This window comes from Formica exsecta, unplaced genomic scaffold (genome assembly GCF_003651465.1).
Source record: "Formica exsecta isolate Colony F162 unplaced genomic scaffold, ASM365146v1 scaffold363, whole genome shotgun sequence".
NCBI lineage: Eukaryota > Metazoa > Arthropoda > Insecta > Hymenoptera > Formicidae > Formica > Formica exsecta.
In genome coordinates this window covers 332,416-348,837 of record NW_021850877.1, presented here as the reverse complement: position 1 = coordinate 348,837, position 16,422 = coordinate 332,416, and the positions used below count along the sequence as shown (strand labels likewise).

At 41.1% G+C, this 16,422-nt stretch overlaps 1 protein-coding gene across 1 annotated transcript in view; it reads left to right on the top strand.

Annotated features, from left to right (window-relative positions):
* The window catches only part of LOC115239088 (speckle-type POZ protein), a 31,225-nt gene that overhangs the window by 9,272 nt on the left and 5,531 nt on the right, over window positions 1–16,422 (top strand). The window contains exons 2-6 of the mRNA XM_029813433.1: window positions 4,479–4,623; window positions 14,926–15,047; window positions 15,769–15,920; window positions 16,141–16,268; window positions 16,360–16,421. Coding sequence (XP_029669293.1) covers window positions 4,479–4,623; window positions 14,926–15,047; window positions 15,769–15,920; window positions 16,141–16,268; window positions 16,360–16,421 — 609 coding nt within the window. The remainder of the gene's footprint in view (window positions 1–4,478; window positions 4,624–14,925; window positions 15,048–15,768; window positions 15,921–16,140; window positions 16,269–16,359; window position 16,422) is intronic.

Genomic DNA, 16,422 nt, shown 5'->3' with positions numbered 1-16,422 from the left:
GCTCTTCGCGTCACAGCATCCGTGATTCTCTCACGGGCTGTTTACCGCTCGTTTGGTCCGAGGCTCAGTTGGACTGGTTCCCGAGAATCTGAACCAACCGGCGCGCATCTTCCTCGCCGTTCCTCGCGAGGGAACGCTTGTCCTCGCCGGAGCGACAAGTTGCGGCGCGTGCAAGACGCGAAGGCGAGTCGCGCGCGCGTGCGTTTGCTTGTGACGCCCTTGAAGAGAGTCAGCCTTTGTCTTATCACACACTCCGGCTTACGCCAAGCAGAGCGTCAGCCTTGACTTCGCCCCTCTTCTCCGTCGCGTCTCGTCTCGTCTACTGACTTTCCTGCGAAAATCGACCGACCGACGACGGTCGGCTTGTTCGATTCCCCGCCTCCTCTCGCCGAACGTCTCCTTAGTTTAGGGCGATCGAGAGTTTTGTTTTTAATGCAGGATTAGGGCAACGCGAAAAGAAAAATTGGGATATTTTACAGATTTTTAAAGAGACGACAAAGTTAAAATACGTAGATATGTTCTCCCATGTTTATATTTTATATTTTACGAAGTTTTTCTATATTTAATTCTCTGACAATTTATAAAATCTTAATTATTCTGATAATTATTTTTCTATCAATCACTATCAGTTAATAATTAATTGATAATAAAATATCCGTTGGTGTCTTTGGTGTCAATATGTTAATGTTAAAATACTTTTCTGTAACGTGTATGGAATAGGTGTATGGGATAGAATATGTAATGGATGAGATAATAGAAAGACAAGTTATAAAGACTGAAATAATACACGATATGTATAGAATTGGAGGAAAAGTAATGCGGCACGTAATGGCAGGGAATGTCAAATAAGTTGTGTAACAGCGTCAAGGCTGCATATTATCGTTGTCAATACATCAAGGTCCTAGCGTGCATATATAGCCACGTGTCTGCAGAAGAAGCATCGCCTTCAGAAATAAAATTTTCTCCTTAATACCATAATAAGATGCCACTTTTTCAATATCGAAACGTCAACCACGTCGATTTATTAATAATTTCTATCGGTAAATTATCTCATATCTTTTCTAAAATCGAGATATCACGATCGATGTCGAACGAAATAATCGATCTTTTTATGATGAAATTATTGTTCTTTGAACATTTCGGTTCTCGGCCACGCATACAATGACAAAACGCCGAGACAAAGTTGTTTTTTCTTTTTTGCTCCGTCCGTCTGTCGCGTATTGTTATCGCGATTGTGCCCGATGCATCGACGACGACGCCGCCGTAATCGCGATAATCGTAAAAGCAGAGGGATATTTTTAGCCTCGTGCAACTCGGCGTTGCACTCGGTCGCCTCCGCGACCTTCCGATCTTGACACTGAGACTTCCTTTTTCTATCGCTTTTTCCGCGAGCGTCGTAGCCGCGCGTGTCGCGCGTCAGCGTTAACGAATGTTAATTGTTACCGGTCTTACGAAACGATTGGATGAGAATCGGATATGGAAATAAACGCGTCTAATTATGTGCGACGGGGGATTTAAATTCAATCGTGACGAGCGAGAAAAAATGAGGGAATTGCGAGTGAAACATCACGTTGCGTTACACGTTCACATGCGGAAAAAAAAACAAACGTATCTTCGTCGGGAACGCAATCTCATCCGTTGCTGCAATGCTGTATCACGTCATAACCTTCGTGTCGTCCTTATCGACAATTACATAGCAATTCTCGGTTCTCAATTACACGCCGTCGGAGAAGCGTGAAATCCGAAGGCAGCTGAAAAACACGTGCCACTCGGCGATATTTTTTTTTTTTTTTTTTTTGCGAAATCTTTGACGGACGAAGATAATGACGCGTGTTTTGATCGGGGAAGTGAAAATATAAACGAGATAACTTGACGGACGATTGACAAATTACGTGGAATTAAATTGAGAATATTGTTGCGGTGAATGTGAAAATAACTTTCGGACGCGGTTTCGCCGAAGAGCCCTTTGGAGAAATAAATGGTGGCATTTTTTTTTTTTTTTTTTTTATAAACAGCTATAGAAGATAGAAATCTCTATCCGAGATACAAGAGTCGCGAGTCGCAAGGCGATTTGGCAAGAGGCTACCCGCGGTGTCGGACTCTCAGGCACTGTAATTACGTGATTTCGACGTACTATAGACGACGGTTTTCACCCAACTTCCTCGTTTTCACCGGTGAGCTTGTGTCGGGGCTCCGTTCTACTTTCCCCTGAACTCTCGAGGGCCACGCCTACATAAGCCGGAGCGAATATCTCGATCGCTTCACAAAGAAATACCGACCTAGGGTCCATTCCTGCATCCTTCTAGATTTGATCCTCGTCGTTTCTAAAATCAGGCAGGTCATAAACGGATGACATCTTCGTATCAATTATGTGAATTTCAATCTTTTACATTTAACATTGAAGTAATATACTAAAAAGATAATATTTTTTCTCCTTCAATTATAATAATATTTATATATAGCGTATTTGCTTTATTTTTTAATTAGTTAAATTTGAAATATTTATATATTTATCACGATATTTATATCTCTAATTTTTCTTCCCGACACAAGATTTCCGAAAGGATTTCTTCATTTTCCTGTTTCTAATCTTCTTCTCTCGTAAAATAAAAATTATTAAAATAGGCAATCCCTTCTCCTTCTCTCCTCTCTGTGATTTATATATTCTACATAATACGCATCTGAGAGAGACGCTGTCCTTTCACATCGACGGAAACGTCTCGTCGTTCCGCTTATACTTTCTAGCGCGATCGCTTTCTCACAAAACAGAGCGACGGCGTTACGATAAAATCGTTTGTGTCCCTCTCCTTTTTTACCTGCCGTTTTCTTTGCCCCGAATAAACCATTCTCCCCCCCCCCCTTCCCCCCGCTCGATCTGGCAATGCCTCCGGCAGTATCTAGCGCAAAAGTGACGTGGGAGTTATATAGAAGCATGGAAGTGAAAGTTACGGGTATCGAACGTACAAACGACCAAACAAGAGCCGCTCAAAAGTCGAGTCGATGCAATCCTTCTCTTTCTTTCCTTTTTCTCTCGCGTGAAACTGGAGAAATTTGCCGCACGAAAGTACCTCGCGCAAAAAACGAGGGAGAAAGAAAAGCGATATAAACGATATAATAATACGGTAACGCGCCCACCGAATACCCGCGTCGAATTTTCAGTTTAGAAACAGGAAACAGCTGCTCACACGGTAGTTTGAACGTTGTATTATTTTCGGAGCGCGAATTCTTTCGATTATCATCGTAATAATCTCAAAATTATTTATACATCTTTTCTGATTCCTAATTAAGGAAATATTGACGCGCTTTCAAGATGTCTCGAAGCCATCTATTAAAGGCGATCTGTGTATCATATATATTATATATATATATAATTATTGTATAAAATTATAGAATACAAATAATTTTCTATTACATATATATAATTACATATATAGATAATATATAAAAATTATGCACGCACACACATACGTATATAATTTATATATGTACATAATTTGACAAAAATAATTCTACTGCATTCTAGGAGATTTATTTCCATTACTTTTCTCCTCGCTACTACTTTGTTGCTCGCTATTTCGCCGTGAGTCGATTTCGTTAAAAGATACTTTCGGCGCGAGACAAGTAATCCTCTGTTCGCGTCACGGAGAGAGAGAGAGAGAGACGGATACACGATGAGAGTTTGCTCGATTTAGTTTCTGTTTCCTGGTTGGTCGGGTCGCCGCCGGCGTCCGATGAACCTGCGAGGCTAACGTACTTGACTCGCCTTCTTGGAGCGGTTCCGTACTTGGCACCGCACGTGAGCACCATCGCGTGTCCTGCATACCCTTCTTCCTTTTCCATCCTTGCGCTTCCTTCGCGCCCCGCTCTCCTCTCCCCTGTTGTTCCTCCTCCTTCTCCTCTACCCTTCCCATATGGGATTCGCGCGATCGATCGACCGTCGATGACCTCACTTCACCTGCAAGGAATAGAGATTCGTGGCTCAATTAATAGCAATCGAGAATAGCACTTAATTAAATGCAATTAAAAGTGGCTCAATTAATAGCAATCGAGAATAGCACTTAATAAAGATATTCGTGAGACGATGTATTGTCAGAGCAAGTAAAGCAACATGGGAAATAGAACAGCTGACAAATATAAAAATATAAACATTGTATAATTTCTATGTATTTATTTTAAAAAATGTTGACAAATTTTAGATAAATACTTGATACAATGCTGCTTTACATTTCGAGATTTAAATTTAAATTTACGAGATGTATCTGGAAAATAAAGAGCCGTACATTACGCTCTGCAATAAACTCCTTGTTCCGTTCTATCGTTCAGAAATATAGAGAGATCGACGACCTCTCTCGTGATGTAACGCGGGCACAATTAACGACTTTCCGAGCGAATGAATGTACACGGCGGAATGATGACTCAAAACTCGCTGACTCCGTTCACCCGAATTAACTGGACGGTTCTTTCTTGTCTTGTTGCAGACTTGCGGTGAGCGACTGTGCGCCTCAGACGTCGCGGGTCAGCTCGAACTTGCACAGCAGCAGTAGTATGGCGGTGAGCCGCGTCCCAAGCCCGCCACCGCCGGAAGTGAACACCCCCGTGGCTGAGAACTGGTGTTACACGCAGGTACGTTTCGCTGGTTGGTGGTTCATCGTCCTCCCCCGCGCCATTCCAAGCGATCGATCCACCGGCGCCGAAATTCGTTTCACTTAGGCGGAAATGAATAGAGACGAGATTAAAGCGTTTTATTACGAACGCGAGCAGAAGATCGGGATTTTATTTCAAACGAAATATGTCACTTACATCGCATGTACTCGCCATTTTAGTTTAGAATAATTTACACTAAGAGAATTAATTTTATTAAGGTAATATTTTAAGATCGTTTAATGTCTAAGAGAGAAATCCCCATTAGATATTTTCTTAATGTCTGCGAAATTATTTGCGTAAATCATGTTTTTAGGGATGGTGTTTTTAGACCGAATTCTTAGACGTTAGATTTTTCTAAAGACATAACGCGATTCCACATGAAATTCTTAGAGATACCACGTGATTTTAAAATTAAATTTACTGCGGAGCGTAAGCTTGAAAAATTTATCTCCAAACTGTCTAAATAACTTTAAATTTAAACTTTTTAAAACAAACATTATACGTTGAAAAAATGTATGAAAATAAAGAACTTGTGGAAAGCTTTATAGCACATAAACGTCATGCTTCTCGCAGATATTGGATTTAAGACTATTTGGAGATAAGACTTCTGCGACTAATATCAAACCATCCGTGTTTAATAAACGCCGGGCAGATTCGTCTACTATACTCCGTATGGATTAAGGGAGGGACGGGGAGGGCGAGGGGGAAGATTCGCGTTGGAGAGACGCGGTGGAGGATCATCGCGTCGTCGTCGAGAACGCGCGTGAGAGAAGGCGCTCCTTGGCGCTCTCGTTCTATTTTTACTGCACGCTCGTCCCCCTCGCGCGATGTGAACGACCTGCAACTAGATATCTCCCGTCGCGCTGACTCTCCGCGTCGGCCTCCTCCCCCTCGGAACTCTCCGCGGCCGACACGGTCGCGGAAACGTCCCGCGATTTTCGCTGGAAATTCGCTCGGCCGTCCCTTTTCCTCTCCATTTCCGTTTCGTTCCGAATACGAACGATCGTAACGAAGTTACGATTCGCGATTACGCGCCCACGTCGACGCCCTGAACGCTGGATAAATAGCTGCATGGTTCATTATCAGTCTGGGCGAGCCACTTATTGTTAGAACTACATAGATTTTTTTATCTTTTTTTAGGAAACATAGAAAATATAATTCTCTATAATTAAATTTGAAATATTTTCGATAAGCGAATGAAATTTATTATTTTACACTTTAAATGATTTTAAATTATAAAAAGTCCAAAATTCTCGCTTTCCGGGCAGATTCGTCTACTATACTCCGTATGGATTAAGGGAGGGACGGGGAGGGCGAGGGGGAAGATTTGCGTTGGAGAGACGCGGTGGAGGATCATCGCGTCGTCGTCGAGAACGCGCGTGAGAGAAGGCGCTCCTTGGCGCTCTCGTTCTATTTTTACTGCACGCTCGTCCCCCTCGCGCGATGTGAACGACCTGCAACTAGATATCTCCCGTCGCGCTGACTCTCCGCGTCGGCCTCCTCCCCCTCGGAACTCTCCGCGGCCGACACGGTCGCGGAAACGTCCCGCGATTTTCGCTGGAAATTCGCTCGGCCGTCCCTTTTCCTCTCCATTTCCGTTTCGTTCCGAATACGAACGATCGTAACGAAGTTACGATTCGCGATTACGCGCCCACGTCGACGCCCTGAACGCTGGATAAATAGCTGCATGGTTCATTATCAGTCTGGGCGAGCCTCTACCTCTTTCCTCCCAGACTCGGGGAGATCCGCAACAATGGTCAATTGTTCATTGACAGTGGTAGATAAAATTTGGAAAATGAAATAACAAAGTTGATGTGTAATAATAATATAGCGCGTAGATAGTAGTGATAAATATAATAATGAGGAAAATATAGTCTCTCGTTATAAACTCAATATTATTATAGATAAAAGCTTCACGCGTTTTCTTCTTCGCGAATCTTTACGATATGAAATAATTTTCTCCTCGGTTTTCGTCAATACACAATGCAACATGTGATACTGAGAGATTTAATCGTTGAGAAAATGCTCAGAAATAAAAAAAAAAAAAAAAATATTTATTCACAGGCTGTAAATAAAATCTCTGACAGTTTTCCTTCGGTGCGTATATTTAACTTCCACCGTTCTAATTTCGACAGCGCGCGCGATAGAATGCGAACATTATTACGTTCTCTCTCGCGCGGATTTCGCAAGAAGCTGGCGCGCGTGGCTACTGTTAAATTTTACGATTTTACCGTCCACGTAAAACTCGCGCGAATCGATGGAATGGACGTTGGCGCGGCATCGGCACTCGCTCATAAATCGAAAGTCAATCCGTGCTCCAGTTAACTTTCGTAATTCACGACACCGATTTCTCGCCGCGTCAGCGGCTCCGCAGTTTCGCCGCAATATCGCGTCATCACCTGCCTCGGCGATCCGCGCTATCAGCCACCGCGATTTATCGGTCACATCGTCGATAAAGCGCGAGGACAAGAGCGTGAACGCGTTGCAAATGTCACGATCGTCCTCGGGAGTATCGCGAAAAATTTGCGACATCGCGCGCCGACACCTCCTCGCACCTCGTTTTCCCTCGCGCGAACGATCCCGTAGATTTTAGGTTTAAACTTTTTAAAGTCGAACCTCGAACATCATCGCTGGTATTCTAAGTTCGAGATTAATTGTTGCGAAATGATTGTATCGTCATCTGAAACCCTTGGTATTTAACACGTTGTGTAGCCTTTGTAGATTTTGAGATTTTATTCGCACGTGTAAATTTAATTTCTCTCTGTTGTTCAATGTCACTGATGATTTTAAATTATAAAAAGTCCAAAATTCTCGCTTTTAAATTGCGACTTTGCGACAATATTGGAGCCAGATTTGATAAAAATAAAATTGAATTCCGATTGAAATTAAACACGAGGAATGTAATTTGAATAGATTCTTTATTTGGATATTAGGTACATTAGTGTGAAAATATTCGTATGATAAATTCTCCCAAAAAATTAAAAAAATAAAATTCGACGAACCATTGCATAATAATACGCGGCGAGTAACGCGTGGCCTTTAGGAATTATTTTCGTAAAGACGCTCCTCTTTCGCGGTCGTTCATCTCCGTCGCGACTCGCGATGATCGGCGCGCGAGGAGCAGAGCGGGCAGCGATCGTTTACCTCGGCGCGGCGGTCGTGCACCATGTCCAGGAGGACTGTTCCACCGGAAGTTTCCGAGCTTGGTGTTGGTCTGCTCGGTTCTCGAGGCCCGCGCGCGTTCCACGGGCGCTCCCGTAAACGGGCACGGGTGATTCAAGGCCGATCGCCGGCAACCGCGGCGAACGGGTTGAACGACTCCTAGGGGCGTCGACCGGGTCGCCTCCTCCGCCGTCGCCTCCTCCTCCTCGCCACTCCACCTGGTGGCGGCGATCCGCGCCGACTCGCTACGCGGAACACCCGGGAGAGACGATGAACCCTTCCTCTGACCTCTCTTCTCGAAGCTTTTACACGTCGCTTCCGCTCGCGAGGCTCGAGCGGATAGTTTCGCGAGACGTTCCGCTTGCTCGTTAAACAGAATTACGAACACTTCGTGCAAATTTGATTTCGCGATTTTAACTCGAAATAACCTGGAATCTTCATTAATTTGTCGGGTAGTCTGGAGCCCTCTTAAGAGCCTTGTGGAGAATCCGATAATCTCCGAACTCCTCCGGTAGAGGAGATGCGACAGATTTGAACGTCATGAGGGAACTTGGAGACTAAAGATTTAATTTAGATAGATAAATTATTTACTTATAAATTAAGTATTTTTTGTAATTATTTTAATATACAGGATGATCCCAAAACCTTCGAATATCCTTTTAATTGGCCAGAGAATCCGCCCTTAAAGGCAAATTCGACGGTTTTGGGGTACCATGTATATAAGAATATATTAGAAAGGAGATAAAAACAACGCACACATTTTTACCATCTTTTTTATATTTTTTTTTCAAGAAATTTCAGTTGTCCTTCATTGAAATTAATTTAATTAAATGCCTGTAAAAAGGCGATTGGTTGTCAGCATATTAAATGTATCTTTATACTTAAAAAGATTAAGGTACTTTTTCATGATGTTATGATTTTATGGATTTATACTTTGGGTATGAAGCGAGAAATAGCAGCAGATTCCTCTTCCTTTATATTGTCGCAGCAATTATTTCCCATATGAATCACAGTTGCATTATTGGTTTTGTCGTCACGTACATCTGTTAGCTGTAGGAAAAGGAACAATACATACACGCAAACGTCCGCGTCGAGTGGGAATTATTCGTAGTCGATGAACGAAGAAGTCTAGCTCTTGGCACGTTACCAACGCGTAGGATTACGTCGTAGGAAACGAAATTAACCCAAGAAAATGGTACTCCTTCACCGGTTCAAAATTTCCGCTTTGCGAGCATAACGCAACTAATTCGCGCCCGCAGGAAACGCAGTAAAGATTGATCGCAACAATAACATTTTTCTAAATGCACTGCAAATCATGCGAATAGTAGAGAATTCTATATCATTTTGAAATCTTGAAATTTCGTTTATATATGCGAAAATAATAATGTTAAAATAATTATTAAGAATCTTATTAAGAAGAAAATCTCTTTCTGTTTTCGAATTATTTTTCTCTTGCACTCAATTATTTTCTCTTAAAATAAATCGATGAAAAAGTGATGTTTTATATATACTAAATAAAATTGTATGACATTGATATAGAATGAAAATTTGATATGCAAAAATAGATATCGCTAGACTCTAAAAATGATCCTTTCCATTGCAATCCGGAAGTTTTTTTTCAAAAATGCAGTACAAACATATTTCGGGCATAGTCGATTTATTTAAAAGCTCGATTCATCTGGGATTCTCCTCCAATCCTCGCTACAGCGAGGCGTCGCACGACTCTTCTGCCTTTTTGCTTCCTGCCGGGCAAACGAATCGTCGTAAGAAGTAACCAGCCACGAAGGAGATTACAGTACAAGCGTGCGTTGAACTCTTACGGGAGAGATAGCCACCTCCTTCCTGCTTCTCGACGACGCGAATGTCGACCTTAAGCTTCCGATGTGCGAAGGTCAACGACGAGGCGAAGATCATCGAACTCACCCGTCCGGCGATCGTGAATAAATGCGCGATATGCTCGCGATCAAAGAGAAAAAAATCGGAGGATACAAGTTCTTGACGCGCGAATGCCTCTCAATCCAAGAATGCCGATTAAGTATTCTCTTCTGATAGAGTAAAATATTCCTTCTCTCTCTCTCTCTCTGTAAAAAGTCCAAAATTCTCGCTTTTAAATTGCGACTTTGCGACAATATTGGAGCCAGATTTGATAAAAATAAAATTGAATTCCGATTGAAATTAAACACGAGGAATGTAATTTGAATAGATTCTTTATTTGGATATTAGGTACATTAGTGTGAAAATATTCGTATGATAAATTCTCCCAAAAAATTAAAAAAATAAAATTCGACGAACCATTGCATAATAATACGCGGCGAGTAACGCGTGGCCTTTAGGAATTATTTTCGTAAAGACGCTCCTCTTTCGCGGTCGTTCATCTCCGTCGCGACTCGCGATGATCGGCGCGCGAGGAGCAGAGCGGGCAGCGATCGTTTACCTCGGCGCGGCGGTCGTGCACCATGTCCAGGAGGACTGTTCCACCGGAAGTTTCCGAGCTTGGTGTTGGTCTGCTCGGTTCTCGAGGCCCGCGCGCGTTCCACGGGCGCTCCCGTAAACGGGCACGGGTGATTCAAGGCCGATCGCCGGCAACCGCGGCGAACGGGTTGAACGACTCCTAGGGGCGTCGACCGGGTCGCCTCCTCCGCCGTCGCCTCCTCCTCCTCGCCACTCCACCTGGTGGCGGCGATCCGCGCCGACTCGCTACGCGGAACACCCGGGAGAGACGATGAACCCTTCCTCTGACCTCTCTTCTCGAAGCTTTTACACGTCGCTTCCGCTCGCGAGGCTCGAGCGGATAGTTTCGCGAGACGTTCCGCTTGCTCGTTAAACAGAATTACGAACACTTCGTGCAAATTTGATTTCGCGATTTTAACTCGAAATAACCTGGAATCTTCATTAATTTGTCGGGTAGTCTGGAGCCCTCTTAAGAGCCTTGTGGAGAATCCGATAATCTCCGAACTCCTCCGGTAGAGGAGATGCGACAGATTTGAACGTCATGAGGGAACTTGGAGACTAAAGATTTAATTTAGATAGATAAATTATTTACTTATAAATTAAGTATTTTTTGTAATTATTTTAATATACAGGATGATCCCAAAACCTTCGAATATCCTTTTAATTGGCCAGAGAATCCGCCCTTAAAGGCAAATTCGACGGTTTTGGGGTACCATGTATATAAGAATATATTAGAAAGGAGATAAAAACAACGCACACATTTTTACCATCTTTTTTATATTTTTTTTTCAAGAAATTTCAGTTGTCCTTCATTGAAATTAATTTAATTAAATGCCTGTAAAAAGGCGATTGGTTGTCAGCATATTAAATGTATCTTTATACTTAAAAAGATTAAGGTACTTTTTCATGATGTTATGATTTTATGGATTTATACTTTGGGTATGAAGCGAGAAATAGCAGCAGATTCCTCTTCCTTTATATTGTCGCAGCAATTATTTCCCATATGAATCACAGTTGCATTATTGGTTTTGTCGTCACGTACATCTGTTAGCTGTAGGAAAAGGAACAATACATACACGCAAACGTCCGCGTCGAGTGGGAATTATTCGTAGTCGATGAACGAAGAAGTCTAGCTCTTGGCACGTTACCAACGCGTAGGATTACGTCGTAGGAAACGAAATTAACCCAAGAAAATGGTACTCCTTCACCGGTTCAAAATTTCCGCTTTGCGAGCATAACGCAACTAATTCGCGCCCGCAGGAAACGCAGTAAAGATTGATCGCAACAATAACATTTTTCTAAATGCACTGCAAATCATGCGAATAGTAGAGAATTCTATATCATTTTGAAATCTTGAAATTTCGTTTATATATGCGAAAATAATAATGTTAAAATAATTATTAAGAATCTTATTAAGAAGAAAATCTCTTTCTGTTTTCGAATTATTTTTCTCTTGCACTCAATTATTTTCTCTTAAAATAAATCGATGAAAAAGTGATGTTTTATATATACTAAATAAAATTGTATGACATTGATATAGAATGAAAATTTGATATGCAAAAATAGATATCGCTAGACTCTAAAAATGATCCTTTCCATTGCAATCCGGAAGTTTTTTTTCAAAAATGCAGTACAAACATATTTCGGGCATAGTCGATTTATTTAAAAGCTCGATTCATCTGGGATTCTCCTCCAATCCTCGCTACAGCGAGGCGTCGCACGACTCTTCTGCCTTTTTGCTTCCTGCCGGGCAAACGAATCGTCGTAAGAAGTAACCAGCCACGAAGGAGATTACAGTACAAGCGTGCGTTGAACTCTTACGGGAGAGATAGCCACCTCCTTCCTGCTTCTCGACGACGCGAATGTCGACCTTAAGCTTCCGATGTGCGAAGGTCAACGACGAGGCGAAGATCATCGAACTCACCCGTCCGGCGATCGTGAATAAATGCGCGATATGCTCGCGATCAAAGAGAAAAAAATCGGAGGATACAAGTTCTTGACGCGCGAATGCCTCTCAATCCAAGAATGCCGATTAAGTATTCTCTTCTGATAGAGTAAAATATTCCTTCTCTCTCTCTCTCTCTGTCCTACGTTCTCTTAAACAAAACTTTTGAAGAATAAGAATTCTTTGCGTTTTACGATAATTTGAAGTAATAAGCTTGACATTTTTTAAATATTTTAATTTTACTTTTTATCGCGCACGTGCGTTTTCAAATTTTAATTAATCATTCTTTTAAGCAGTCGAAAAGCTATATAGGAGTAATCGGAGTTTATATTATGAATGATTAAATCAATTCGCGGAAAGATTAGACAAAGCTTCGAATAATGTATCTTGCTTACGATTGTAAAGCGACTATTGAAAGGAGAAAAGAACTTTCACTTAGACTGTTGAGAGCGGAGGTGTAGTTTATCTCGCGGACATTTCTCACGCTTTCCTTTGTCCCTTTCCTACGGATAATAGAAGACAAGCAGAGAGATTCTTGTGCGACTCGAATCACTCGTGTCATTCATCGTGGCTCATCGTGAACCTGTGCATTTGCCGAAAGTATAAATTTTTAAAACATTTCGCCGTAACAATCTAAACCCAACACGGCGTTATATTGTACTCTATTTCGCGGTAGAAAAGTTTTACCGATAAAACTTGTGAGTTTCCATTTAGAGTTGACTTTGTAATCGCTATAATCGCTATAATTGAATTTCTATCTTCACCATCAATTATGTAAATCTTGAGAGTCTTTTGAATTTTTGGTATATAAATATAATTTTAATGTACACAAAATTTAATTTTTACTTATATTTTTTTACATCATGTAGGTATCTTTTTAATTTTAATAACCAAAGTCATAAGAATATCAAATGTTTCGATCTACTTCAAATCCTCCTTTAATGATACAACTAAATTCTTGCTATTTTTCATTATTTTCTCAACAATTGTCAGATTTTTACGCACTTAATCTCTGACATTAATTGAAATAGAATTAGATTTAATACATGATGACAACCAGTTGTTTTTTCAAAGCCATTTAATTAAATCGTATATTCTCTTTTTATTGTGACTTTGTATGAAAAAGAACTTCTTTTACTTTCTTTGTTCGTACTTTTTTAAAATTCTTATCGGTTGGAATTCTCGAAAAGAGATTTTATCCTTCTGGAGAACATAATAAAATATCGTATCTCACTCATCGTGTATGTATTGAGAGCTCACGATGCACACCGCGATAGTTACCATAGATAGCCGATAAGAAACCTACGCAAAGTTCACCATTAAGCAATACTAGACGAATAGATTTGGCCGCGGGCTACCGTTCGTTCGCCAAGGTCGTACACACAACGCTGACGTCAAAGATCATTGACTTCTTCCGGGGACTCGACCTTCTTGTGTCGAGTTCCTTCCCTACCTTCGTTTCTGCGTCTTGCTTCTGCGATTGTTCGTTTTAAAAATTCTCTGCGCAAAACCCGATAATTTTATCTACCATACATTTAAACGACTTCACCTAAGCAAACGAAGTCTCGAAATTTATGAGCAACTTAATTTTTCACTTAACGTTTCTTCGCACTAACGTGCCGATCGCACGACGTGAAGACGAAGAGAGGTGAGAACCCGATCCGATTAGTCCCAATCCGCGTCTGCGATGTCGATGCATATTAATGCGAACTCCCGCGGGGCGACAAAAAAAAAAAAGCGGTCACACATATGCGTCGAAACCGTTATCGACAAAGGCAGGCGGAAAGAAAAAAATGCTGGTCCTTCGAAATAACTAAAGTCACGCCTCTACCGTTAAATCCGTCCGTGTATACTTTAAGAGAATTGCGTAAGCGGGCCGAGCATTCAATTCGACCCTGGAACCCCCCCCCCCCCGTGCCCCCTATTATCCTCTGCGCTACCGCTGGTACTTGTAGTACTTCATCTTCAAGGCCGATTTCGATTCGAAAGAATTTTGTTCTGCGAAGAGCTTTTCACGGGCTCGGCATTAACATATAATAAAGACTAATATTCGTTTACAACCGACACGAAGCTCCTTTCGAAATCTAACGAACATAATTTCGACGAATAGAGACTTACATCGCGATGATATTCATTTTTTTTTTTTTTTACGCTGGTATAAAGGAATATTAATTGAATATACGTGAAACGCAGACAACTCGTAAACATGATTAGATAGCTGCAATGTGATTTAACTACGGCGATAGGGCGTTTACTATGTCGTGCTGATAATTCATAATCGCCGGATGTGTCTCACTTCTAAGAGTTCAACTGCCACTGTGCAGTTTAACTAACACCACTGACCAAGTACAAAGAAGTTATCACGATATTGAAACTTATTGAAATAAAGAATAAAATTTTTTTATTTTTGCTAAAGAAAAATTTATCCCTCGCGTCTGAAGAAGACCGATCCTCGCCGATTATTTCATCCAAAGCTGTTCTAAGGAGTTATGGAAATTTGTTACGTTGTATCTTCTATCGCAAATATTTAATTACATAGTTCTCTATCTCCTATGCAGGAACCGAAAGAAATAGATTGATTTTGTAAACTATAAGAGCAAACGCCCACGAGACGACAGCCGTGAACGGGTGTTTGCGTAGCCTTTTTAGCGTAGTTAGATTAAGCTAGCTTCCACGGGATAGACTCTGACGTGGTATCGCATTTGAAGGTCTTATGTGCACAGGTGAAGGTGGTTAAGTTCAGCTACATGTGGACGATAAATAACTTCAGTTTTTGCCGCGAAGAGATGGGTGAGGTGCTTAAGTCGTCCACGTTCTCCGCAGGGGCCAACGACAAGTTGAAATGGTAAGAGCATCATCATCATCATCATCATCGATCACAGTGTCTCGGTCACAGACTCGGCATACTTAATCGCACGTAAGAGAACGGATCCGAGGAAACAAAAAAAAAAAAATTGTTTAAGATTCTTTGCATTGCATACGAACCGAAGCGAGATAAGCGGTTGTGCGTGTCAATCGAGTTTTGTGTTGAATCGTGCGATTAGGCAATTAGCGGAAGTGTTTGCATATATTGACACATTCATTTAGCGCTGAGAGAACAAGTCCGAGTAACGTGTGCAAAGTATAATATATAAATATGCAATAATAGTCTGTCGATAATTTATAAAGCGTACTTTAAATAATAGCAAAACTTTAAATTATGAATTTCATTGTTTACATAATACTATACTGTAGCATTCAAATATGGATATTGATCGACGTTGTTAAATCGCGTAATAGCGAGAGATAGCGCATTCTGTGTAGAACAGAGTCTTGGAAATTTTAAAGAAATGTGAGTCTAAATGAGCGATGAGAATACGAAAGTTATTTTTTATTACCGTATTAATAGATTTGAAAATGAAATCTTAAGAGTAACACGACACTGCCAATCGCACAAATCGATTTTCAAATTGAAAGAAAATCTGAGAGATAAATTTTAAAATGTATAACATTGTGATATCGAAAAAGAATAAAATATAGCGGCAACGGCAGTAATCGTGTCAATTGATGCGATAATTGGTTTCTAGGTGTCTGAGAGTGAATCCTAAGGGCCTGGATGAGGAGAGCAAAGACTACCTGTCACTGTATCTCCTTCTCGTTTCGTGCAACAAATCCGAAGTCAGAGCAAAGTTTAAATTTTCTATTCTTAATGCCAAAAGAGAAGAAACCAAAGCAATGGGTAAGTCGGCAAATGTTACATGCGCAATTAATCTGTATCACCGGTGTGTACATATACGGATGCAATGCAGGGTATTTTAAAGATTTTCGCTCATCTTCTTCGTGACAATTCTTTTGAGACGAAAGTCAATCTTTAACTTTTGATGAAATAAGATTAGTTGGAGCACGATTATAAGATATCCACAATTATCAAACTTAATCTTTTTTATTTGTCCTTGCAGAGAGTCAACGTGCGTATAGGTTTGTCCAGGGTAAAGATTGGGGCTTTAAGAAATTCATCAGGAGAGACTTTCTTCTGGACGAGGCCAACGGGCTGCTACCGGATGACAAACTCACGATATTCTGCGAGGTATATACCTTTGTATGTCGATTATCACACTTATTCGATCTTGTTATGCTGAACGTCTCGTTATATTTGCATAATTTTATTGTCTTCTTAGGTCAGCGTTGTAGCGGATAGTGTAAACATCTCTGGGCAGAGTAATACGACACAGTTTAAAGTG